Source organism: Salmo salar, chromosome 26 (assembly GCF_965601325.2).
Source record: "Salmo salar chromosome 26, fSalSal1, whole genome shotgun sequence".
In the NCBI taxonomy this organism is placed as follows: domain Eukaryota; kingdom Metazoa; phylum Chordata; class Actinopteri; order Salmoniformes; family Salmonidae; genus Salmo; species Salmo salar.
Window position 1 is genome coordinate 25,088,266 of NC_138316.1, and position 27,192 is coordinate 25,115,457.

Sequence of the window (27,192 nt, forward strand, 5' to 3'; positions counted from 1 at the left end):
GAGGAGGTGTCTTCAAGACAGAAATCAAAGTCTGGTGGAATTAAGGGGCTCTCTTTGCTGTGTCTCTTATTCTTTTACCTTGGGTCCCCCTCTACCTTCTCCTCCTTCTCGGGGATGTGAGTGTGAACATCGAGGTATCCGGACGGACCCATCTCTTGTAAGACAGCTGATTAGGAAACTATCCGCGGCATCCCCCTCTATAAATAATGGCATGTAAGCGCGCAGCAGGGCTGGGACCAGCTGCTTAGAACACAGGGGCTAGCTGCTACTGTTGAGGCTGCTCTGGGAGGACATTGACCCAGCTGAACTGCTGCTGTCGAGTGCTATCACTGAGGCAGAACAGAGAGAGAGAGAGAGAGAGAGAGGAGCAGCAGCAGAGTAGATTGAGGCGTGTGGGAGACAAGGAACAGGAGGAGTACGACAAGCTCACTTCGAACAGCACTATCTTAACCTTATTCAAGGATGACCAAGCCAATGCTGCCAAAGACGGCTGAGAAGAAGCCGCCAGCGGAGGAGGTTCCAGTGGATGGTGCAGCAAAGGCACCGACAGAGGGGGAGGCCAAGCCAGAGGCAGCAGTAGTACCTCCTCCAGAGGAACAAGGCCCAGATCTAGCACCAGAGGCCCCTGTTGAGCCAGCAGCACCCGCAGTAGAGCCTGTGCTAGCAGAAGGAGCCCCAGCTCCGACAACCCCAGCTGAGGATGGGGCCTCTCCGGCAGAAGGAGACCCACCAGCCGATAGAGCTCCCCCTGCAGAGGGTGCCCCAGGAGAGCCTGCCCCGGCACCAGAGCCCGTACCAGAGTCGGAACCTCCTAAGAGTAGGCATTGATCTATTTTCGTCTAAGCTGGGTCAACTATTAGGGGCATGGTTTGTGCTGTAATAAATACTGGGATTTCTTTAATGATGATGATAATAAGATAGAAGGTAAACCCTGGCTGTGGTTTCTGAGGGTCTGTTCTCCTTTTTACTGTTATTGTAAGGGGCAGTGTAAGTAGGAATGAACAGCGCCACCTTCATTGGTAAATCAGAGATGTTTGTTGTATATTTTGTCTCTCTGTATTAAAACTCACAGGCGCAAAAGAGAAGAAAAGTTTTCTACTAACAGACTTTCCTGTGTTGTTGTTTGTGTGTTGGCTAGTAAAATGAAAAGGATGTTTATCAAGGTATTATGTTAGCTGTGTTCCTGTACTGCCTGTAGCCGCCAGTTGGTCTTTCCCATTCAGTCTGACCCTTTAAACACAGACTGACCTCTGACCTCTTGTACATGCCTACATGGCCCCCCTGTCTGGTTAACCTGTGACATGGGACCATGGGATCAGGGCCCGGGGGAAAGGCAACTCTGTAACTCAGCCTCTGATGGCTGTCAGCTTGAGCTTATTTTAGGCTGCTTTTGCAGGATATCTCTATGTGCTATTATGTTGTTACATGCAAACTGTTAATGTGGTACAAATCAGCTATGACAAGACAAATTACAAATGACCTCAGTTCTCTCTCTTGATATTTGGAGGATTATTCATGAAATACATCTTTAGACTGTTGGATGTAAACAAAAAATGAGTGAGATACTCTATTTGTTTCTCCATTGTTATTTACCCATTTTCTAAGAAAAATGGTGGCATGAACATGACATTAAGATTTATAGGGACTGAATGGTTTCCATAGTAGCATTGATGCAGCTAGCCCAGTATTGCAGCCTGGTCTCATAGACTAGATGTAACATAGTAAAGGTAAATCCAGAACACTGATATTAGTATGATATGTTACGTTTGGTATGGTTACCACAGGAGGTTGGTGGCACCTTAATTGGGGAGGACGGGCTCGTGGTAATGGCTGGAGCGGAATAATTGGAATGGTATCAAACACATCAAACACGTGGTTTCCATGTGTTTGATGCCATTCCATTCACTCTGTTCTGGCCATTATTATGAGCCGGCCTCCCCTCAGCAGCCTCCACTGATGGTTACATAAGACAGATGGTTACTTAAGGGAAAATTAAACTAGGGTGGTTGGTCAGGGTAGAGGGGTAGACATATAACGCAAATATCTAGCAACCCAAAGGTTGTGAGTTTGAATCTCATTATGGAAAACTTCAACATTTTAGCAACTTTTCAACTACTTACTACTTTTGATCTACTTTGCAACTACTTAGCAAGTTAGCATAACGCAAACGGCTAACAACCCAAAGGTTGCGAGTTCGAATCTCATCATGGATAACTTTTGCATTTTATCAACTTTTTAAACACTTACTACTTTTGAGCTACTTTGCAACTACTTAGCATATTAGATAACCCTAACCACAACCTTAACCCCTTTAGCTAACCCTTGTACTGATCTAAAGCTTTAACCAAACTCATAAACTTAATCTTAACCCTAACCCCAAACCATAATCCCTTGCCTAGCTAAATTTAGCCAGGTAGCTAACGTTAACCCCCCAGCCACCTAGCTAGAATTTCTAACATATCATACCTTTTGCAAATTCGTAATATATTGTACGTGTCGCAAATTCGGAACACATTGTTCGTTTTAGAAATTCGTAACATATAATACGAATTGTAATTCGTAAACATGTTATACGAAAAGGGTAATGGACATCCACAAAGGAATACATACCATCCTAAATGGAGTGGCTCGGATTTGCATACAGAATAATACAAAATGCTCTAAGAACAGGTTGAGTATTGATGAAAGCTCTGTCATGCATTTTTTATTTAACCAGGAAAGTCAGTTAAGAACAGATTCTTATTTACAATGACAGCCTACACCAGCCAAACCTGGACGATGCTGGGCCAATTGTGTGCCACCCTATGGGACTCCCAATCACAGCCGGTTGTGATACAGCCTGGATTCAAACCAGGGTGTCTGTAGTGACACCTCAAGCACTGAGATGCAGTGCCTTAGACCACTGCGCCACTCGGGAGCCTGCAAGGTCCATACTTAATCTCCAATGTGCTAGCTCCATGTCAGCTAGCCTGCAGGGGAGCTTAACACATGGGTTGTGGTAAGGTTGGAGATACTGTATTTCAGGAAGTGATGCTTTTATTGGAAGACCCTAGTTTACATGGCTGTTACATGTAGCAACACTACACTTTATCTGCAGCTAAGTTAAGCTGCCTTGATGCTGAGGCATCAGTGACAGGTAGCAGTAAATCCACAATAAAAATATCCTGCATTGACACCTGCTGACACTGAAATGTTTCCTTCTCTATTTTGCAATATGTCTTCTTTACAGTCACATACTGTGACATCTGTGACATAACATGTGAAAATATTGATGTATTTTTTCTTGACATTATTCTAGTCTAAATAAGAAATCAATGTTTCTGAAATCCCTCTCTCTTCCTTTCTTGTCTCTCTCTCTCTCTCTCTCTCTCTCTAAGCTCCAACCAGCGAGCCCGTAGGCCTGTGCGTGGATGACATCAGTGACACTACCATCTCACTGAAGTGGAGAACTCCGGAGCATCTGGGTTCGTCTGAGCTGGATGGCTATGGGGTCGAGTACTGCAAGGAGGGCTGTGAGTACTGCATTCAATATTTTGATCCCTGACACACACACACACACACACACACACAATATCTGGGTAGATAAGGAGGAGGATGGCATGAAAGCTGTTGAAGAGAGTATTTCAGTTAGGAACACACTATTTGAAAACCAACCTAACAAAATAGAAAAACTGTCAAATAAATCCAAACAAATCCAAATGCAGCAACATTTCAGAGAGCATTGCCTGTTTTTTAAAATCTTGACCCTCTTAAATAAAACGACATCCTCTATCATGCTAGCTGTATCACACTTTCCATGACGAGCCATTATCTAAAAAGCTTTGGTTTTAGTCTGACAACACCAAAGGCCTAAGTTGTCAAGAGTGGTTTGAGCCAGGGACCATTAGCACAACGCTTATGTAATTAAAGCAATCCCTTCAGGGCTGGCTATGCTGGCCAGCTGCACGTCAATGTTCTAACTCAATCCATGCAGGCAGCCCTAGTTGTGATGACATATAGGGATGGGGCACTGAGCCTTCTTCAGATGTTGCGTTTTGACACCTCTGTCTGGCCGTCTCTTGCCCACAGCTGATGAATGGGTGCCAGCTTTCGAGGGTCTGACAGAGAGGACATCTGTGATCATCCGGGACCTGCCGACCGGGGAGAAGATGCAGTTCCGTGTCAGAGCCTACAACACAGCAGGGCCCAGTGCACCTACCTCCCTAGCACAGGCCGTCACTATCCGCGAGATCATGCGTAAGCATTCCCCCATGATTGCCTAAAACGAATCCCAATTTTTCAATTTTACCCTCCCTCCCATACAATGAGCATAAAGTACAAACATGTACAAGACATAAATAGATTTTTTACCAGGGAAGTTCCTAAAACACTTGCACTGTAAGTGTAAGACATCATCAGTTTATTCAAAACCCAAAGGTTGTAATGGAACGTGAGGTGTCCTGCTGTTGTCTCCTCTCTCCTATTTCTCTACAGTTTGAGATATTTAGCTGATGAGGCTTGAAGTTAGCCTCCACTACCCTACATGGATCTCAGGGCTCACAGATCATGTTTGGGAACACACATACATTGCCAAGGTCATCAGCTATTTCGCTCTCAGCACCTAACAGATTAGTTGTGAGGTGTATTTTGAGGTCTCAGATGCATGCTGAAGCCCCCGGCCTTTCCGCTTGCTGACAGGATGATACTATCACTAAGTGCTGATTGGCAGTAAGGAAATTCCACGGTAACAGAGTGACACTGAGACTCAGATTTTTCACTTTAACATGTATGTAAAACAAAAACCAATGATTGCAAAGGTAAACAAACCATACAACTCTATGCATAATGACTACGTTTAACATTTTCCATTGAAAGTGTTACAAAAACACATTTACTTGTAGAACAGTGCAGATGCAAAGTTTGGCAACAGAATGGTGGCACAAACTCTCATTCTGTTACCAAACTTTGCATCTGCACTGTTATTCAAGTAAATGTTTGTTTGTAACATTTTCTGTGGAAATTATTCAAAGTAGTTCCTGTGCATAGAGTTGTATGGTTTGTTTAATTCTCCAATTATTGTTTTTTGTTTGACATACATGTTAAAGTGAAAGTCTGTGTCACTGTTACCATGGAATTGCACTGAAAAGCACTTGATGTTGTCAACTCAGCTTACTACTACCTCATGCGCGGCTTGTCAATGTACATGAACAGTAACTCATTGGATCAGTAATGGTGCCATCAAGCTAAACGTGATAGTTGAAATGTATTGTGGTACTCCCAGTCTCAGGGAAAAGTCTGAGCCATGAACCACCTTCTAGGGTTGGGCGGTATGCAGATTTTCATACCTTCATACCATTCCTGTACCATACCGGGGTATACGGTATTACTGGCAGTGGACACAATGGCCGGTATTTTTTTCCCCAAAAAAATTCCCATAGCGGACACTAGCTAAATGCTAACAAGCGAACATAAACAAATTGACAACCCAGCTCATGAAGTTATATAACTACAGTATCTGAAAAGGCTAATCAGCTTGCTGCAGCACAAAGAAATGTTTGGCAGCCAGGATTTTTATCCAGGAGGGGATTTGATTGTTTCTGCCATAACCAAGAAGCTTGATCTTGCGAGCTAGCCACTAAGTTAGCAAGTTAGCAAACCAAATGCATAGCTGGAGATAATTTATTTGGCACATCTACGATAGTGAAAACGTATAGTTATAAGCAGTGATATAGCACACACCCCCGCGAGGCGGGTAGGCGCCGAGCTTTAGGGGACTGATGGCATTGGCATCATTTCAGGTAAACCGAGGGTAGGCTATAGCAAAGTGACTTTATTTATTCTATTTTCTGCATTCCTACACAATTAAAAAAAAAATCAAATGCTGTTCGGAGAACAGCAAAAACAAGCAATTGACAACAATTGACTCCAGCCATTATCACCTTGGCTGCTGTACCTTTATTCACCTCAGTTGATAAGGGACATAAATAACATTCTTCAGCAACATGTCTTACAGCAATTGGCTGCCACGCACTAGCCCAAAACCGGAATTCAAAACTCGAGTTTAGTTTCAAGTCAAAAAGCTGTTACCTAGTCAATTACAGCCATCTTCCACCTCTGCACTGTTTTGAGAAGAACGTCGGGCTGTTCACCGCAGTCACGCAAACAGCCTTCCCGCCCACTCTGAGGTGTCTTCCCTATGGCTCAGTTGGTAGAGCATGGTGTTTGCAACGCCAGCATGGTGTGTGCAATGCCAGGGTTGTGGGTTTGATTCCCACGGGGGCCAGTACAAAAAAAAAAAAAAAAGAATGCATGAAATGAAAATGAAATGTATGTATTCACTACTGTAAAGTCGCTCTGGATAAGAGCGTCTGCTAAATGACTAAAATGTAAATGTGTCTGCATGGTCCTAAAGCCAGCCCAAATTGACACCCCTGATTGACAGTATTGAAAATATGGTATACCGCCCAAGCCTACTACTTTCCCTGCACACGCACACCACAAAACTGTACCCAAACACTTTTATTCATTGACATCTTATGATATTTTTGTTAACAGAGAAACCCAAAATCTGGATTCCTAGAAATCTCCGCCAGACCCTCACCAAGAAAGTGGAGGAGACAATCAACCTTGTGATCCCTTTCCAGGTATGGGGTAGAGTACACCCTTCACACTCTATAGGATGAATGTACTGTATATATGCCGGTGCCCTTGCCCATAAGATAAATATGTTAAATGACACAGGAACTAGAAATTGCTATTTCCTTTTCTTTGGTGCATGTTGAGTTATGGAATGATGCTACCCACATGAACAAATATTACAGTCTACTTTAGAATACTAGTCCTACCTATCTACAGGTTTTGGAAAATTTGCTATTTTAGTATTTGTCCAGTATGTTTCCTCAAGGAGAAAGCTCCCATTTGTATGTCAAAGATAATAAAACAAAATGACTGCAAAAACACAACAGTAAATACTACAGTATACTACAGTCTGCAAAAATACTACAGTAAATCACGCTATGTCTCTTTATTCCTTTCTGATTTTCCCTCAAGACTATAAATACATACAGCTTCAGTTTTAAAACTGTATCCTAGTAACACATGCAATTGACAGACTGATAACTGATACAGATTATCTTAAGCAGCTCAGAATGAGTAACTGCTAAAAACCACAAGCCAAGGAGTCTGGGCCACTGCCAAATTTACCACCATCTACTGTATCTATTAGGCACACATATCTAGGTTCAAATCTGCCATAAAAATATCTGAACAATATCATATTTCAAATGTCTTGGTCTGGAGATGTACTGAAATCATCATCACCCCTGGAACTATAATGATTATTTAGTAAACGTAGGTTACTGAGGAAAACCAATATTTCACACATACTAACTTACTTGTATTGTAGTCCTCCAGAATCTGGTTTAGTCTTTCTAAAAAATATTTGAATGTTTATGTTAATTTCCAATCTCAATTCTTTTTTATATTAGGGCAAGCCTAGGCCTGTGATCACCTGGAGTAAAGATGGGGAGCCTCTGAACCCGAAGCAGGTCAGCGTCCGGAACAGTGACACCGACACAATCCTATTCATCCGCAAGTCAGAGAGGAAGGACTCTGGGAAGTACGAAGTCAAGCTGCAGATTGAGAATGTTGAGGACACAGCCAGCATCTCAATTCAAATAGTCGGTGAGGAATCCTCACAACTCTAATGGTTTTGAATAGAAATGGTTTATGATTGATCAGTGGCACTATCAGTTCCCTCAGAATGGGTTTATGCAGTATCTGAGTTAACTATGAAACTGACACGTCCCGCAAGCTGGTCCCATGATCGTTGGATATTGAAACAAAACCACACCTGTCCCTAAAATACAACGTAAACAATATTCTACGTGTACCCACCGTGTGGTTTACATTTCTCTGTGATTGATTGAATTGGAGTTTAAGGTAAAGTTATGGTACAGTATGTTGACTCGATAAATATTATTTCTTATCTTTAGATTTGCCTGGGTCTCCAGAGAAACTGAAGATCATGGATGTTTGGGGCTTTAACGTGGCTCTGGACTGGAAGCCACCCAAGGACAATGGAAATTGTGAAATAACCGGCTACATGGTTCAGAAGGCTGACAAGAAGACCATGGTGAGAGTCAATGTGCTGGGCAGTGTCTAACATGAAAATGTTCTCCTCATTAATTTGTGCAAGAGGTTCATATATGACAGAAAACTAGCAATTAATATTGGTCAGACAATATTGAATGAGTAAGGTTATACACTGCCCCTCCCATGGCAGGTTCCCGGAAAGCATTATCTATATTCTAAATGATGATTAGGCTAATATTTATTTTCTAACTGACACACAGAGGTCATCCCAGTGTGTGTGAGAGAGGGCGAGCTGCCTGATAATTATCTGTTAGTTCTCTGGCTGGGCTCAGAGTGAACTATGCCAAGCTCTGAGTGTTAGAACGTTGGGTTTAAAAACCATGCCATTGCCAAGGCAAGGTAGCTAAGCTCTCTGACACACGGCCATAATTGACTCATGTATGTACACTATGTGAGGGGAAGAATGCTACATGGTCACCGAGGGGTATTTTACCCTCCCTTGTGACACACAGTCAGCCACAGCTAGGCAGAGAGCCTTTGTGAGCAAGGAGAATTGCATTCTGGGCCTGTTTGTTTGAGCTCCAACTGCCACCTTCCACCACCCCAGGCAGCCACCCAGAGCACAGCAAGCCAAGCACACCCTGTTTTTAGCCCCCAGCCTTGGCCTCATACTGGACATGGCTTGTCTGTGTAGTGATGGAAACCCATTGTACTTCTGAGCTGCAAGGTTAGTGGCTAAATAAAAAGCTCCCTGTTCAGGTTTCACACAAGTCATTATTAGACCCAATTAATTTCCTCCATCTCACAATGGCAGGCTGTGAGATATGAGATTATCATGTTACAAAGAACAATATCTCATTTGGATATTGGAGATGCCCCATTGCTAAATATAGCACAGTTGGGCCCCTTTGTTTGGCAAACATTCATAGGAGTTGGCATGCATTCTCATTCTCTCAAGACACGTTACCCTGACATTGTGGTTTAGTTGTTCTGTACTATTTTGGTAGCCCTAAAATATGGTCTCACTTAAAAATGAAGAGTTTGACTAAAATATGGTTGGTTTTCAGGAATGGTACACTGTCTATGAGCTATATAGGCGAACTAACTGTGTGGTGGCTGATCTCATCATGGGGAATGAATACATCTTCCGTATCTACGCTGTGAACATGGTAGGCCTCAGCCTAGAGCCCTGCTTCTCAGCAGACAGTGCCTACATCCAGAAAACAGGTGGGCTCCCATACCTGGCGCACCGTTCATGACAGTAATACCACCATGACATCATAACTATAAACCAACAATAGTTATACATTTATGTATGAAGGAGCAGCATTCATATGAAATTCATAAAAAAAAAACATCCCCTACTGCCACCTGTGTAAAACCCATAAACTTTCTGAACAAAAGTTGAGCACTGCACCTGTTCATCTGTTTATCAGGTTTCGAATACAAGCCTCCAACCTACAAGGAGCATGACTTTTCCGAGGCGCCTAAGTTCACACACCCTCTAGTGAGCCGTTCAGTCATAGCAGGCTACAACGCCACCCTCAGCTGCTCTGTCAGAGGCATCCCCAAGGTGAGGTGTCCCTATACAAGCAAGAACGACAGAGACAAAGGCTATGCTGCTAACCATGAATGATATAGTGATTTATCACCATCAGAATGACCATCAAATCAGCACGACTATTACATTATCATCATGTCTGCTACTAGTACTGTAGGGGGACGACAAGCATGTCCTGACCAGTAAGAACTATGAGCCTTAGTTATAGCAGATAGACACTATTTCATTTTTTTGCCACATGCATTACTGTAGGCACATCTAGTTCACATTGTAACCTCTCTCTCTCAGCCCAAAGTGACATGGTACAAAAATAAGATGGACATCTCCAACGAGGCCAAGTACCGTATGTTCAGTAAGCTGGGCATACTCACCCTGGAGATCCGCAAGCCCTGCTTATTTGATGGGGGAGTGTACATGTGCAAAGCAGTCAACGCCAGTGGAGAAGATGTGGTGGAGTGCAAGCTAGAGATTCGCCGTAAGTATCCCTAACACTACTCACTTTTTCTCTGCTGGTGAGCTCCTTAACACACCTGGCCTGCAAACCAACTGCCAAATCCATTGTCAATCTTGTATGCTCAGTGGCTAGTTTATTAGGTACACCAGCCTGTTCACGAAAATGGTTCGCTCCTACAGACAATGAATCATGTGGCCGTGGCTTGCTATTTAAAGCAGGCAGACAGGCATCAAGGCATCCAGTTACTGTTTGATTGAACATAAGAATGGGCAAAATGAGTGAGCTAAGTGACTTTGAGCGTGATATGATCGTCGGTGCCAGGTGCGTTCCAGTATCTCAGAAATGGCCGGCCTCCTGGGCTTTTAACGCACGACAGTGTCTACGGGTTACCAAGAATAGTGCGACAAACAAAAAACATCCAGGCAACGGCAGTCCTGTGGGTGAAAACAGCTCATTGATGAGAGGTCGAAGGAGAATGGCAAGAATGGTGCAACCTAACAGGCGGGCCACAAACAAGCAAATAACGACGCAGTGGTGTGCAGAATGGCATCTAGAAATGAACAACTCGTTGGTCCTTGACACGGATGGGCCATTGCAGCAGATGACCGGGTTCCACTCCCATCAGCTAAACACAAGAAGTGGCTCCAGTGGGCACGCGATTACCAACACTGAACAATTAAGGAGTGGAAAAACATTGTCTGGTCCGACGAATCCTGGTTCCTGTTGTGTCATGCTGATAGCAGAGTCAGGATTTGGCGTAAGCAGCTTGAGTTTATAGCCCCATCCTGCCTGGTGTCAATGGTACAGGCTGGTGGCAGTGGTGTAATGGTGTGGTGAATGTTTTCCTAGCACACGTTAGGGCCCTTGATACCAATTCAGCAATGTTTCCATATCCCGAAGAATTCAGGCAAAGGGGGGACTGACCCGGTACTAGATGGGTGTACCTAATAAACTGGCCATTGAGTGTACATGGTGATTTTTACAGTTATGACCACCATAAATAGGGATGTAATTGTCAAGGTTTCCAACTTCCTATGTACTTCACTCTGTTTCCTGTCTGGAACAGGTACCCTTAGTACATATGTGTCCATCAAATATGAAGTCATATATGAATGTCTGAAAATGTCATAATATATGAATGCTCCCCAACTCATATTTGAAACATGTTTTGGGGTTTCCTTATGAAATAATACATTTGGACATCAAATCTGAGATGGAAGAATTATACTTGTACGTGTTAAATGGCATGTTCAAATCTAGAACATGTATCATGGTAATCATAGTATGTTCTAGAGGGCAAATACAGTAAATCTATTCTTCCTATTTGAGATCTCATGTTAACATATACAGACATATCATTATGTCTTCATAAGGGTATATTAACTCCCTGACGGACCTTTGGAATGTACACTGGAATACATGTAAAGGTTCTAAATGGATCCTGCCACCATTACATGATCCATCTCCTCTGACGTGTCTCTCCTTCTGTCTGTAACCCCACCATGCTGTGTCCTGTCATGCTTCTACCCTTTTTATTCCCAGCACCTGGCACTTTCCCCCAAGGTAAGCCCCCACACTCAGTAATAACTGAGGTCAATCCCATTATTATAGAACTGTTTCATTTGTGTTAATTAGAGAAGAATAAAAGGTGTGCCAAAATACTTAACCCTAATTGCTTCTGGAAATCGCTCTGCATAAGACCGTCTGCTAAATGACTAAGATGTAAATGTACTATACATTGCAGTATGTAACAATGTGCATTGTCCATCTCACTTAATTTAAGGTTCCGAGAAGGTAAAATATGTTATATGTTACAAAATATTGGATAATGTGAAAGGATAAGACATGTTTTACCTCATCTGTACACTATAGATTTCTGGAAAAATCTATCTTGATATTAACAAATTGAACTGGAGATGTTATTCTAATCCCAATGTTATTGAAGTAAAAGTCATTTCCTCAGTGGTAAGAATGTATCAAATGGTACGGATATTATAAATAATATATTTATATAGTCTAGAAATAAAATGTAAAAAGACAATAATTAGATTGAATAGTCTAAAATAGTGAAGTATTATCAGTCCTACATTGATCACCAACTGTAAGTTCTAGTATGTTTGATTTTTGAATTGGAAATATGATTCACGAATTAGACTAATTGCCTTGCAGCTCAAATCACCAAAGAGGAGAAGGATAAGCAGATGAACAAGGCCGATTAGGTGTAAAGAAGCCGGTTGAAGATAGGGTGGATGTCCTGTCTCATCCTACACAGACCTCCACTGGGACCCTGGCCAGACTACAGCTCAATGTGACGAGACCAGAGATAATCCATTAGCTTTCATTTCCCTGTGTCCCACTACCACCCCGTTACGTGCACATGTCAATCTTCCCCGTTCCCTGTTGTGAAATCATCTAACATAGGTCATCCAAGACATTACATTCATCCACATTGGGTTATTGTACCTTTATTTATTCCATGGAATAATTTGAGTAGCAAAGGACTGCATTGTTTGATTCACTCTGGCATCCTTTGTAGAAAAAGGTAATTGAGTATTAGTGGCAAAGATAATTTGTTTTATGTATGATAAATAAATGCAAAGCTTTGTCAACGGGCAGTGGGCACCCCTTTTGTTCTCACTTATTCAAATGCATGTCTATCCCAGGTTTCTAGGGTGCCCAATCATACTCATATTCCCAGCTGTAAACTGGTTATAATGCAAATTCGGTAAACCACTACCCCTGGTGTGGCCTGTTCGCTAGTGGGGCCTTATAAAACCCCACCATTGTTTAACATGGGAAACAGACAGTGGACAGGGGTTAACACTGAGATGAATACACAGGTGGAGCAGCACTCGTGTGCCTCATGCTGCCCTACCCACAGAACATGATCACTATGAGGTCAACAAACAGTTGACGCTCTGGCGCTTGAATGCCAGTGGGAATGAACAAAAGCTGCTGGGTATTAATGTAACAAAGCCTAATTAAGGCCAAAAGAGGATACAGCAATATGCTTAATGTGTTTGGCCCAGTGGGAGGTGTGGGGAGGGTTGGAATCGCTGGAATGTCCCATTCCCCCTGTGGCTGCATCGCTGGGAGGTGAAATGTTTGGCCAAGCCAAGCCACGTCCATTGCCAAACAGGGTGTGAGAGGTAAGGCTGCTCCTGTTGGTTTCTGAGGTCCACTGCCAACCACCTACCTTCATCCACATGACACATTTTTTACCCATAATGCAGTCAAACCTTTCCACACACCGGTCAGAGGAGCCAATTGGGAGAGGTGCCAGTGCCCTGTGGACCATTTATAGCCCTGATGATTTCAACAGCACCCTTGAGTGGCACTATGGTCAGTCAGTCAGATAGAACCTAACACTGTAGGCAAAGAAAAACCCTCCTGATAAGTCCTGATGAGGTCAAAAATCAGGCCAACTCAACTGTGTGTCACTGTGGGGCAAATCAATTATACGAATGAGTGAGAATGTGTGTCAGAAATCTTGTACATAAAACATAGTTTTTTTTTAAGCAACTGGTTTTATATATTTTGGTTCACAAAAATCACAGTATACAGTACATACTGTACATTCCTCCCACAATTGGTATCAACTAAAGGCGTGACTTAAATTCAGTGATACTGTACAACCAGATGTATTTACAAACAAAGCCTACAGTTCAAACCAAAATAACAAAATATCAATAGCATAAGAACACACACCTTACAAAGCACCGCTGGTAGCCACTAAAGTTGAAGAGGTAGCTTCCGTGGTTAGACAATGCATCCCATTCTTGATTATTGGTTTTTCTATCAAAAATAATTGACATATGGATAAACAGACAGCAATACACACCGATTTGGAATTTGCACGTAAGGGCTTCATACATCTCCAATACAATCTGGACAGTTGGTTGATGTTAAAATTACACTCAGTCAAAACATTGACAAATCCATACAAAAATAAGAAACTTTGTGATATAATTTCAAAAGCCAATGAGCTTCATAATGTGGACACATTAACAAAATGTTGAGGGGAGTCTAGGCTTCCCTACATTGCCTAATTTCCTGAGCGCTCACATGAATTACACATGTGGATACAAGCTCCTAGGGCGTGGTGGGGTGTAGGCACCATACGAAGTCATGCTTGTGCACATCAAACAGATATTCCCCTACAGTCACACATGATCCAATAAAATGTTTCATAGTGAAACATTATATGTTGTTATTATATCATAATATATACCATGATATCCATTACACCTGCTACACTGCTGAGCTGTGGGATTGTATGCGTCTTGATCAAAATGAATGGGTTGTGAGCACCAATGATGTCTATATATATATGTGTTGCTACAATGCGATCTGTCTCAGAGAACAATCCAGAAATGAAGGCCTTTGTGTGGCATCAACATTCAGCGCCAGAGGCTTAGCTTGCACTTGGTACATGCTGCATTCACCTTTCAAAGCCAACTTCCTGACACCTGAAATAACCTTGTCCATGGCCCAGACATTCTGCTCCTCTTTAAGCAATAAATTAGAACGATCCTGGGGGTAAAGCACAGTTCAACAAAATGATTTTCAGTCCAAGAGACAAAACAAAAAGTCATAAAAGCCTCCACAACAACTGGGAAGAGTGTTGTTAAAACAGTGCTCTCTCCCATTCCCACGTGACATCCAAGACTTTATCACTCATAGCGAGGAAGAATTGTTGACACTTATTGTCAAAGATAATAAACATTTAAGTCATTGTCTTGTAACTCTTGAGGAATGAATACAGGTCATGTGAAGATACATGAACAGATTCAGTTGGCTCACATTGGGAGGGCTGAAAATGCAGCTTTCAGATTATATTTAATTAACATTGTCAGTACCCCTTAATTTAAAGCCGCTGCCATACAATTCTCCTTTCAGTTACTTTACATTCTCATATGAAAAACAACCCTAGAATGAGGATTATGATTACATTTGCTACATATACAAATGAATAGCGATTATGGCAAGGCTTTAAAATCGACAGACCAGGGAATGACAAGCTACAGGTAGAACCTACAAAAGGATGGCACATAGATCCTTGCCTTAGCAAGAGACGTGACAGATTCATTCAGGCTTGTAACATCTTGATAATGAGTTCGCTCTAAACCAAGAAGCAGGCACTGGTGGCAAGGTTTCCTCTTTTGTTACATATTTGACAGCCAGTTTTGTGTTATCACACAGGAATCAGTTCTAAATCCTGAAGGGCAAAACAAGTGTTGGCCAAAAGTCTCAGGTCTCAGAGAAGTCTAATTTAATGCCAGATTCCCTTTTTGTGACGGTTGAGTCTGGTTCACACAGTGATTAAAGAAGTGCTTCCTGAATGATTTGTGTGCACGGACCCTGCACATGTTTTGTTGTGTATCACAAACCTTTCTTTTTGTTATAGTGTCCAACACACACACACACACACGCACACGCACAAACAAACACAGATGCACACACACATCTGAAGAGTTTCTCAGTCTTTGATGCGAGGTATGTTGTATGCGTAGTGGACCAGAGGGAGTCCTCGGCTCTGGCAGAAGCAGGCTCGTCCACAGGCCTGCACCTGGTCGGAACTGTCGGACACAAATGAGTCCCCCTCGTCAGCGTACTCTGACTGGGCAGAGAGGGCGCCGCTGTCTGCCCAGTAGCCCTCCGTACGCTGGCCCGCTGCCGCACCAGCCGAGAGGGTAGGGCAGCTGTGGGACTTCACCAAGTGTCTGCAGACTGATGATGAGGAGGAAGAGGTCCTGGCGTGTAGAGCCGCCTCGCAGCGCTCACACATGACTGTCTCCCCACAGAGCTGGGAGTACACCCCACAGTCATAGCCCAGCCGTGTGGAGGAGTCCCCGTCCCCATCCACGACCCCAGAGCCCCCCGCACACTGCCCAGCCTTCACCCCCCGGGCCACAGCTCCATGGCCCCGCAGCCGCAGCCAGTCCTCCCGGAAGGCGGGGCTGAAGAAAACGTAGAGCACGGGGTTAAGGCATGCCGGTAGGGGGAAGAAGATGAGCGTGACGGACTTGGCGATCTCAGGGCCCCCCGCGGTGCCAGACCTGGCCAGTAGAGGGGCGAAGGAGAAGGCTGCAACAGGGCAGAAGAAGATGCAGTTGGTGAATATGAGCCATGCCACGTGGCGTACGGCCCCTGCCTGCTCCTGGTCTGCCAGCTCCACCCTGCCCAAGCCACAGTAGAGCTGGGTGTACACTGCTGCTGTGAACAGGTAGGCCAGAGCGTTGAGCAGCACCAGGGCCACAGTGACCCCCAGCGCAGGGCCCTCACCGCCAGAGAAGGGTAAACAGAGAGGGGAGGCTGAAGGGTCGCTGGTACTGAAGAGGGGCAGGCAGGCTGCTGCAGCCGCCAGGAGTCCCAGAAGAGCAGCAGCCAGGGCGAAGCGTCTGTCCCCGAACCCCCTCTCGCTGCTCCTCCTGGGCGAGATGGCCTTCCCCAGGAGCCCCCTCACCGCCACGCTGCGCTCCACAGCCGCCAGGGGCAACAGCAGAACCGCCCACTCGGAGGAGAACACCGCCAGGGCCCCTGTCGCCCGGCAGCCCACCCCCGTCTCCCACCAGACCCCAAACTCAGCGAAGGAGCCCCAGGTGGCAGCATCCAGGACAGTGAGCACCCCCACATAGACCCCAGTTAGCAGGTTGGTGAGGGCCAGGAGGCCAACCAGCAGCCTGGCAGGGGAAAGGGCCAAGGCCCGGCGGGAGAAGGTGGCTGCCAGCACCAGAGTGTTGAAGATCAGGGCCACCAGGCAGATGAACCACACAGTCAGACGGATCATCCAGCTGCCCAGGAGGTGCTCACAGGGCTTGAAGGCTCCTGGAGGAGAGAGACAGAGTCATCCTTCAGTTAGTAAAATATGTGATGATGTACACAATTCAATGCTGTAGATGACAATAAAGTGACTGTGGTTTACCTGGAGAGGGAGAGCAGTGCATTACCATCGATATCCTCTCCATTTCTTCTCCACCTAGAACACAAAGATTCATTAGCTAATCAATTTCAATAAACTTTTTATCTCTCCTCTGAATCATACTTGTTTATGTCAAGAGTGGTCTAATGACCAGTCATGACTGACATCATTTACCTGTAACCTTCTTGATGTCCTCCTCATCAGTGGAAGATGTTGAAGAATCACATCCCACAAATGCACAGCACTGGTAAGCATAGGGAACTGATACTGACCTGTAGACCACAATAGGACCATTATCATTCAAAGTGTTGCATGACCCCAACCTCACAGTTGGACTTAGGTTTAGTTACTGTAAGTGAATTGGGTTTGGCACTACAGTGAGTTCACATCTAGTTCAGGACAGTGTGAGGTCATTTGGATGAATTACTAGGATTCTGACCTGAGTTTGGGGAGGCTCTTTGCAGTAAATACATTTTTCATCTGCAGGTTTCCTGTGAGTTTCAATTGGTTCAGGGAACTCAGTCCAGTTGTTGGAATGCTGGTCAGCGAGTTTAAACTCAGGTCTCTGAAACAAACAGGACATATTAGCATACATACATTCCTGGAACACACTACTAACATATGTACACATATGTTTAAACAGTAATGTAATAATCTTATTAAATACTTTTTTCTTTACATAGTTGAATGTGCTGACAACAAATTCACACAAAAATAATCAATGGAAATCCAATTTATCAACCCATGGAGGTCTGGATTTGGAGTCACACTCAAAATTAAAGTGGAAAACCACACGACAGGCTGATCCAACTTTGATGTAAAGTCCTTAAAACAAGTCAAAATGAGGCTCAGTAGTGTGTGTGGCCTCCACGTGCCTGTATGACCTCCCTACAACACCTGGGCATGCTCCTGATGAGGTGGCGGATGGTCTCCTGAGGGATCTCCTCCCAGACCTGGACTAAAGCATCCGCCAACTCCTGGACAGTCTGTGGTGCAACGTGGCGTTGGTGGATGGAGCGAGACATGATGTCCCAGATGTGCTCAATTGGATTCAGGTCTGGGGAACGGGCGGGCCAGTCCATAGCATCAATGCCTTCCTCTTGCAGGAACTGCTGACACACTCCAGCCACATGAGGTCTAGCATTGTCTTGCATTAGGAGGAACCCAGGGCCAACGGCACCAGCATATGGTCTCACAAGGGGTCTGAGGATCTCATCTCGGTACCTAATGGCAGTCAGGCTACCGCTGTCGAGCACATGGAGGGCTGTGCGGCCCCCCAAAGAAATGCCACCCCACACCATGACTGACCCACCGCCAAACCGGTCATGCTGGAGGATGTTGCAGGCAGCAGAACGTTCTCCACAGCGTCTCCAGACTCTGTCACGTCTGTCACGTGCTCAGTGTGAACCTGCTTTCATCTGTGAAGAGCACAGGGCGTCAGTGGCGAATTTGCCAATCTTGGTGTTCTCTGGCAAATGCCAAACGTCCTGCACGGTGTTGGGCTGTAAGCACAACCCCCACCTGTGGACGTCGGACCCTCATACCACCCTCATGGAGTCTGTTTCTGACCGTTTGAGCAGACACATGCACATTTGTGGCCTGCTGGAGGTCATTTTGCAGGGCTCTGGCAGTGCTCCTCCTGCTCCTCCTTGCACAAAGGCGGAGGTAGCGGTCCTGCTGCTGGGTTGTTGCCCTCCTATGGCCTCCTCCACGTCTCCTGATGTACTGGCCTGTCTCCTGGTAGCGCCTCCATGCTCTGGACACTACGCTGACAGACACAGCAAACCTTCTTGCCACAGCTCGCATTGATGTGCCATCCTGGATGAGCTGCACTACCTGAGCCACTTGTGTGGGTTGTAGACTCCGTCTCATGCTACCACTAGAGTGAAAGCACCGCCAGTATTCAAAAGTGACCAAAACATCAGCCAGGAAGCATAGGAATTGAGAAGTGGTCTGTGGTCACCACCTGCTGAACCACTCCTTTATTGGGGGTGTCTTGCTTATTGCCTATAATTTCCACCTGTTGTCTATTCCATTTGCACAACAGCTTGTGTATTGTCAATCAGTGTTGCTTCCTAAGTGGACAGTTTGATTTCACAGAAGTGTGATTGACTTGGAGTTACATTGTGTTGTTTAAGTGTTCCCTTTATTTTTTTGAGCAGTATATTTGTTATCATGACTTGTATGAGAACGGATTTAGTTTTTACCACAGTATAGTGTCCTACTCACAGGTTTGTTAGCACCGTCAAATAGAGGAAAGCATCTCTGTGGATGGTTTTCATTTCATTTCTACTCAGGTCCCTGCAGGAAAGAAAATTACTTAAAGATGTGTTCAGAATGAGGGCAGCAAATTAAGCATGCTTTTTTAAATGAGCCTCTGGCATGAGCTAGTGATGAGTTCAACTGAGTTCATTTCCAATGAGATCTACTTTGGCCTTTACCTTTAAGCCTCAAGGTACTATAGGCTGTGTGTGTGTGTGTGTGTGTGTGTGTGTGTGTGTACTCACAGCAAGCGCAGGGCAGACAGACCCTGGAATGTGTCCCTGTCGATTTGCTGGATGTGGTTGTGCTGCAGGCTTCTATAATTAGGACAGAACACAGAATATACACTCAGAAAAAGGTAGAAGGTGGGGGTCATCTTGAGTGTAATGTTTAAAAATGTGTTTGTGCTCTTGCTCACATTCCCAACAATATATACCATACTCACATTTCCTGCAGCTTTAGACAGCCCTGGAAGGAAGGCAGCTCCTCAATCTCATTGTAGGACAGGTCTCTGATGAGCAAAAGGATGAAATAATGTAATCTGGAATGTCACCAGCATTTATGTGAACTAGATTAATAAGGTAGGATAAGGGTGAGAGGTGAGGTTGGGGATACTAACAGAGTCCGCAGCACCTTGAGATCCTCACAGAGCTCAACCGGTATGGCAGAAATCTTTGTGCCTGTCAAAGTGCTGAGAAAGAAACACTCTGATTTAATTACCACTGACAAACTGTCTCACTTAACCTCAAACAAGGCAGAAAAAAAGCCAATCACTCACAATCTGTCTAACACAAACACATTCATTCTAACATTGTCGGTCTGTGTCAGTTGTGTATGTTGATGTAAAGCGTCTGCTGTATTGTGTACTCACAGACTCTCCAGGTTGTTAGTCCCAGTGAGACAGGGAAACTCCTGCATCATACTGGCTCCACGTAGCATCCTGAAACACATACCTCACAGGGTTAGAATACAATAGGTATGACACACCAGAGACTAACTTTAGTCTGAATAACTGTCCACTTGTAACATTACATCATGGTATGAAATAAGCACCAGCGATATTCAGTGTATTGTATCACATGGTGATTAATACACTTTTATTGTAAATCAGTTAATTCAGAGATCCTTACCACACTATGAACATAATGTTCAGAGTACCAGACTTGGTTTTCTAACAGATATGGACAGGGACTTACAGGGAGTGCAGGTCAGACAGGTTCTGGAAGGCTGAAGTTCCCACAAAGGACAGGGGGTTGTCATACAGGTGGCTGGGGAGGATAAGAGAAGAGGACACTCACAGTAAACTCATTTACTATGAGAGAATGGCACCATCTTCTGGACAAGTATCTTCTAGGGCCCATGGTCAGTCATTATATTACCAGCGTGGTGCTGTCTGTCAGTCATTATATTACCAGCGTGGTGCTGTCTGTCAGTCACTATATTACCAGCTTGGTGCTGTCAGTCAGTCACTATATTACCAGCATGGTGCTGTCAGTCAGTCACTATATTACCAGCATGGTGCTGTCAGTCAGTCACTATATTACCAGCTTGGTGCTGTCAGTCAGTCACTATATTACCAGCATGGTGCTGTCAGTCAGTCACTATATTACCAGCATGGTGCTGTCAGTCAGTCACTATATTACCAGCATGGTGCTGTCAGTCAGTCACTATATTACCAGCGTGGTGCTGTCAGTCAGTCACTATATTACCAGCGTGGTGCTGTCAGTCAGTCACTATATTACCAGCGTGGTGCTGTCAGTCAGTCACTATAGTACCAGCTTGGTGCTGTCAGTCAGTCACTATATTACCAGCGTGGTGCTGTCAGTCAGTCACTATATTAACAGCGTGGTGCTGTCAGTCAGTCACTATATTACCAGCGTAGTGCTGTCAGTCAGTCACTATATTACCAGCGTGGTGCTGTCAGTCAGTCACTATATTACCAGCGTGGTGCTGTCAGTCAGTCACTATATTACCAGCGTGGTGCTGTCAGTCAGTCACTATAGTACCAGCTTGGTGCTGTCAGTCAGTCACTATATTACCAGCGTGGTGCTGTCAGTCAGTCACTATATTAACAGCGTGGTGCTGTCAGTCAGTCACTATATTACCAGCGTAGTGCTGTCAGTCAGTCACTATATTACCAGCGTGGTGCTGTCAGTCAGTCACTATATTACCAGCGTGGTGCTGTCAGTCAGTCACTATATTACCAGCGTGGTGCTGTCAGTCAGTCACTATATTACCAGCGTGGTGCTGTCAGTCAGTCACTATATTACCAGCTTGGTGCTGTCAGTCAGTCACTATATTACCAGCGTGGTGCTGTCAGTCAGTCACTATATTACCAGCGTAGTGCTGTCAGTCAGTCACTATATTACCAGCGTGGTGCTGTCAGTCAGTCACTATATTACCAGCGTGGTGCTGTCAGTCAGTCACTATATTACCAGCTTGGTGCTGTCAGTCACTATATTACCAGCTTGGTGCTGTCAGTCAGTCACTATATTACAAGCGTGGTGGTGTCAGTCAGTCACTATAGTACCAGCTTGGTGCTGTCAGTCACTATATTACCAGCTTGGTGCTGTCAGTCACTATATTACCAGCTTGGTGCTGTCAGTCACTATATTACCAGCTTGGTGCTGTCAGTCAGTCACTATAGTACCAGCTTGGTGCTGTCAGTCACTATATTACCAGCTTGGTGCTGTCAGTCAGTCACTATATTACCAGCGTGGTGCTGTCAGTCAGTCACTATATTACCAGCGTGGTGCTGTCAGTCAGTCACTATATTACCAGCTTGGTGCTGTCAGTCACTATATTACCAGCTTGGTGCTGTCAGTCAGTCACTATATTACCAGCTTGGTGCTGTCAGTCAGTCACTATATTACCAGCTTGGTGCTGTCAGTCACTATATTACCAGCTTGGTGCTGTCAGTCAATCACTATATTACCAGCGTGGTGCTGTCAGTCATGTGCATGTCAGTCATGTGTGTAAATATGATAAACTGTACATGCTAGTACAGTGTTTCTCAACTCCAGTCCTGGACTACCCCCAACAGCACACATATTTTGTAGCCCCGGACAAGCAGACCTGATTCAACTGGTCAACTAATCATCAAGCACTCAATGAGTTGAATCAGGTGAGCTTGTCTGGAGCTACAACCAAAATGTGTACAGTTGGAGGTACTGGAGGACTGGAGTTGGGGAACACTGTGCTAGTACATGAATGTGTGAAGGCTCAAGGTTCTATTCTATAGTATTTGTTGACAGTAGGACTGGCTTTGAAGTATAGCCTTACATGGTGCGGAGCAAAGGGTTCTTGTGGAAGGCTCCCTCAGGTATGGCTGCTATGTCATTGCTGTGAAATCCACTGGAGGAAAATAAAAATATACACAGTGAATATTATTCTAACCACAATCTTTGGAATGAAGGTGGAATATTAAATGTGCAACGATACAGTTGCAAGAGCTGAACGAGAAGAACAAGATACAAATTGTGATTAGAAAAACAGATGGGTCCAAATTAAGTAAACTGTTATAGTTGCCAATATGTAAATGACGACTAATTCTGTACACGTGTGCTACAGCTTCCTGATTTCTGCACTTAATGTGGCTAATTCCAGTTTTCACCATTAGATGGCATCTTTCAATCTAATGTGTGTCAATTATTTGACTGAAGGTTTAATTGCTAATTAATCTATACTGCTGTCATAAAACATGGTAAATTCCATATCTGTTCAATATTGTTTTTCCATCAGAAATATGAAAGGACACCATCTGGAGAACAGTTGTGACTGTCCACATGAAACGTGAAGTCAAGATCTATTGTTCAAGATGTCCCAGTGAGACTGTGAAAACAAAGGCAGGTAATGTACCTAATGTGCCTGCATCTTTTATCTAGTAGACATGTCCCTTATATCCATCACAAGTTCAAGGGATCAATAAACCATTGTACAGGAACATTAAGACAGCCTCTCTCTCTACTACAGCTCTGACAGACAGGAGAGGAGAGCAACAAAGGTAAGGAAAACAGACAGAGGAGTGTATTCTTGGGGGCACTATTCAGACCCCATCATTCATCTCTCAGCTCCCCCTGCCAAGGTTCACAGTTCCACCGAGACACATCAACAGCTCACATTTCTACAAAAACACAGCAGCCTGCACGCAACCAGAAAATGATATCACCTCTAGGCCACATGTCGCTTACTGACTAAACAACCTAATCCCTCAAAGTTGACGTTTCAGATTTTAAAAATCTCACTAAGGGAATCTGTGTACGCATGTGCATCACTGTGTGTGTGTGTGTGTGTGTCGGTATCGGTGTGTATGTGCTTCCATTTGTGACTGTGTGTGTGTGTGTGTGTGTGTGTGTGTGTGTGTGTGTGTGTGTGCATGTGTTTGTCATGGGACAGTACTCACAGCTCCTTCAGTTTGGGTAGTGCCTGGATTGCTTCTGGGAAGGTCATCAGGTTGTTGAAGTTAAGATCCCTGAGGGGCCAAAAGGAGCAGGGAGTTTCATAATCATTACACCACACACCACAGCACACTCAATCATACCGCAACCATTCACTAGCAGTGCTGTGCAAACATACAGTCACCTTAACGATAGTAAAGTATTGATCTTCCAGTTTCAGGCACTACACTATAAAACATTATCTTGAAGGGATATCCAGCGTTCACGAATAGCCAAGTGTACTGTAGTTCCCATGACAGACTGGAGTGCTCACATATAAGCTAGGCTCCTATGGTAAGTAAGAGAAATATTTTTCTGTTTTATCAGTGTCAACGTTGTGAGTGAGTGTGACACTCATGGTACATCTAATATGGCTGCTGTTAAACCATAGGTCAGAATGTCTCTGTCCTCTCCGGACTAAATAGGTTGTGTCACTGTTCAGGCTGGCGACGCAGGAGGAAGCGAACAATGGGAGGGTAGTGCAGATAGCCATCATGGACTCCGCTCCATTTATCCTGGAGCAATTACAGGAGGAAGTGGACACACTGACGTCCCAGCCGCTCTGGGTGTGTGTGTGTGTCTGTGTGTGTGTGTGTGTGTGTGGGGGGGGGGGGGGGGGAGGGGCTCATACACACTGTTAATGAGTTTGTATTCAAATGTACTTACAGCGTCTCTAGGTTCTCTAGCCCCGTGAAGCAGCTCTCCCCAATCTCCTTAATTCTGTTATTATGCAGATGCCTGGAAGATAAAGGATATATTTATATTCCATTCCCAGCTCAAAATAGACTTCACTGTTGCAGACGAGCCAAAACGGACATTGAACAACAGAAGGAACATGTATAGGATATCTAGTCTATGTGATTGAACATGCAGGGAGGTTTTAATAGGGGTCTGTCTGGGTTTTTAAGCAGGATATAATACAGCTATTCTTTGTGACATACAACACACATAAAACAAAATGCTCAATCTGCCACATGGCATCTCATCCTTTGTGGATGAACAACACAGCACTTTTCACATCTCCCACACTCCCTGCCTGATAGTAAGACCCAATTCAATCTATTCATAAGGTAAATGACCTCTGCAGCTATCACCAGAGACCACAGTGATTGGTAAGTCAGGTATCATTGTGAGTGCTGGTGTGTCGAAGCCTCATGGATTCAAGGTATTTTCTTCCTGTTTATTCTTGCCAGCCACTAGGGACACAGCTCTGTCCTATTTCCCTCCAACTGGGCCCTGCAGCAATAGCATTTTTATTGTGTGTGTGTGCGTGCATGCGTTTGTGTGCGTGTACATGTGTGCATGCGTGCATTTGTGTTTGAAGTGATGGCTTCATACAGTGTGTTGATATATTTATCTAAAAATTTCATTTGACTTGGAGTGGAATGGATTTGAACATCTGCAATATTTGAATGGTAGAGAAGTGTAATCTGATGGCTTGTTCCTTTGACACTGTTTAAAAATAACTGTCTTTCATAATAAAAGTGGAGATTGTTCTATTACCCATGATTCCATGATTCTACATTTTCTTCTTCCAACAGATGTAAATTGGGGTGGCAGGGTAGCCTAGTGGTTAGAGCGGTGGACTAGTAACTGAAAGGTTGCAAGTTCAAATCCCTGAGCTGACAAGGTACAAATCTGTCGTTCTGCCCCTGAACAGGCAGTTAACCCACTGTTCCTAGGCCGTCATTGAAAATAAGAATTTGTTCCTAACTGACTGAAGGTTAAAACATTATTATTTTGAAATAATAATTTATAGAAAAAAAAGAAGAAAAAATCTCCACCAAAAACAGCTCAGATCTGTGCTATATCTGAATCTACAGTATACTATCAATGAGTTGAACGCCCCAAACTCTCCCCTAAGGGAAGGAGCACAGAACAGATCCAGAACAGCACCAAGATCACACATGGGTTTAAATACTATCTTGAGATTACTGAGCTTGCCTGACACAATGGAACCAATAGAATAATCACAAGGAGTCCAAACCCTGCCCCTCTTGCACTCCAGAGAGACTAGAGAAAACGCTAAACCTATTTGAAAGATTTCAAATAGTATTTGAACCCAGGTCTGGAATAGATAGATCTGCAGCACTCACAGCACCACCAGACTGGAGAGGTTGGCAAAGGCATTGTTGGGGATGTGGGTGATGCGGTTGAGTGCCAGGGTGAGAGCCTGCAGGTTAGCCTGGTGTCTCATGGGGCCCACTGGGACCTCAGTCAGGCTGTTGTCATCCAGCCAGAGGTGGCGGAGCTGCTGCAGGCCCTCAAAGCTATCCTCAGGCACCGTCGTGATGTGGTTGGCATCCAGACGTCTGCAGAGGGAGGGGGGGAAAGAGATTTTAGAAACCTTTATCTTACTAGTTATGTCACACCAATGTGTGAATTCTGTCATACATTCACCACCATGGACATTCTCACGTTGAGGACATCTCATATTGATACAGCACATAACGAGAGAGAGAGAGAGAGAGAGAGACAGAGAGAGAGAGAGAGAATCAAGGGCCATGTAAGGAATGGTATTTATGAGGTATTTCTATTGCCTCAGTAGAAAAACATTACACTATGGTCTTCCATTTTTAACAGCTTTCCATTGGCCTTACTCTTGTCAACTGCAAATATTTGAATGAGCCATTGGATAGCCTACTACATTATAACATATGTATAGTAAGTATGGTGTTACTATAAAAATGTGCATTTTATTCTTCTTCTAAATATTCTGCATTTATTTCTAACTATTTAGACTGTTCTGGTGAGAACTATAAACAGAAGGTTATAAATAGCTTTGTTCTACAATCAAGGTTTCTACTAGTTTTGTATTTGGCTGGTGCTGCACATTCTGTTCCTCATTCATGAAACCTGCTCCTTAATGTGTTATCACAACATTCACTCTCTCTTGCAACAAAAGCTCTGTCCCTTTGTTATTCCAGTCTTCCCTTCACAGACTCCCTCTAAGTTTCACTCTCCTCTTCCCTCGCTCTCTTTCCACCTCCATGACTCCATATCTCTCTCTCCCTCTAAATTCCCTACGAGTCTGTGTTGGAAGTAGAAAGGCACGATGATTGACATCTAACTCTCAAAGGCATTATACAAACCTAGCTAGGCTCTGCCAAAACATATTACTTCAGCTACAGACCTTAACCCCTAAGAGAGAAAAGACTTGTGCAAAAAAGAGAAGGAAAAAAGAAGGGGAAAACGTGGGACTGAGGGAAAGGAACTGGAGGTGATAAATGGCAGAAAGCTGGATTTTCAGCACGTCCCGGACCAGGCTTCCAGCTGGATCTCATCCTACACTATTCACAGTCAGAGTCAAAAGAGGCACAGGGAAACAAAGATGGTGTAATGCTCAGTCATAGTCCCTCAGAGAGTGACATGCAGTAGTCACAGAGAGTCACTAAGTTAAAGTCAAAGGAAAGAGACGCTGAGGAGCTGGGGATTTGGAAACCAGTGCAGGGCTCTACGCGGACCATTTTTACAAGGAGCACAT

The 27,192-nt window shown here is 44.3% G+C and overlaps 2 protein-coding genes across 2 annotated transcripts in view; one reads left to right on the forward strand and one right to left on the reverse strand.

Moving 5' to 3' along the window:
• Nucleotides 1–12,703, forward strand: part of LOC106587482 (myosin-binding protein C, cardiac-type) — a 35,660-nt gene extending 22,957 nt beyond the window's left edge. The window contains exons 23-31 of the mRNA XM_082969939.1: nt 3,378–3,512; nt 4,069–4,236; nt 6,535–6,623; nt 7,467–7,662; nt 7,974–8,113; nt 9,141–9,300; nt 9,510–9,646; nt 9,923–10,109; nt 12,258–12,703. Coding sequence (XP_082826065.1) covers nt 3,378–3,512; nt 4,069–4,236; nt 6,535–6,623; nt 7,467–7,662; nt 7,974–8,113; nt 9,141–9,300; nt 9,510–9,646; nt 9,923–10,109; nt 12,258–12,307 — 1,262 coding nt within the window. The 3' untranslated portion in view covers nt 12,308–12,703. The remainder of the gene's footprint in view (nt 1–3,377; nt 3,513–4,068; nt 4,237–6,534; nt 6,624–7,466; nt 7,663–7,973; nt 8,114–9,140; nt 9,301–9,509; nt 9,647–9,922; nt 10,110–12,257) is intronic.
• Nucleotides 12,473–27,192, reverse strand: part of LOC106587483 (leucine-rich repeat-containing G-protein coupled receptor 4) — a 33,568-nt gene continuing 18,848 nt past the window's right edge. The window contains exons 5-18 of the mRNA XM_014175906.3: nt 25,805–26,020; nt 24,375–24,446; nt 23,675–23,743; nt 22,555–22,626; nt 20,469–20,540; nt 20,144–20,212; nt 19,892–19,963; nt 19,718–19,783; nt 19,518–19,589; nt 19,240–19,311; nt 17,450–17,575; nt 17,185–17,282; nt 17,014–17,067; nt 12,473–16,916 (exon numbers count right to left, since the gene is read on the reverse strand). Coding sequence (XP_014031381.2) covers nt 15,568–16,916; nt 17,014–17,067; nt 17,185–17,282; nt 17,450–17,575; nt 19,240–19,311; nt 19,518–19,589; nt 19,718–19,783; nt 19,892–19,963; nt 20,144–20,212; nt 20,469–20,540; nt 22,555–22,626; nt 23,675–23,743; nt 24,375–24,446; nt 25,805–26,020 — 2,479 coding nt within the window. The 3' untranslated portion in view covers nt 12,473–15,567. The remainder of the gene's footprint in view (nt 16,917–17,013; nt 17,068–17,184; nt 17,283–17,449; nt 17,576–19,239; nt 19,312–19,517; nt 19,590–19,717; nt 19,784–19,891; nt 19,964–20,143; nt 20,213–20,468; nt 20,541–22,554; nt 22,627–23,674; nt 23,744–24,374; nt 24,447–25,804; nt 26,021–27,192) is intronic.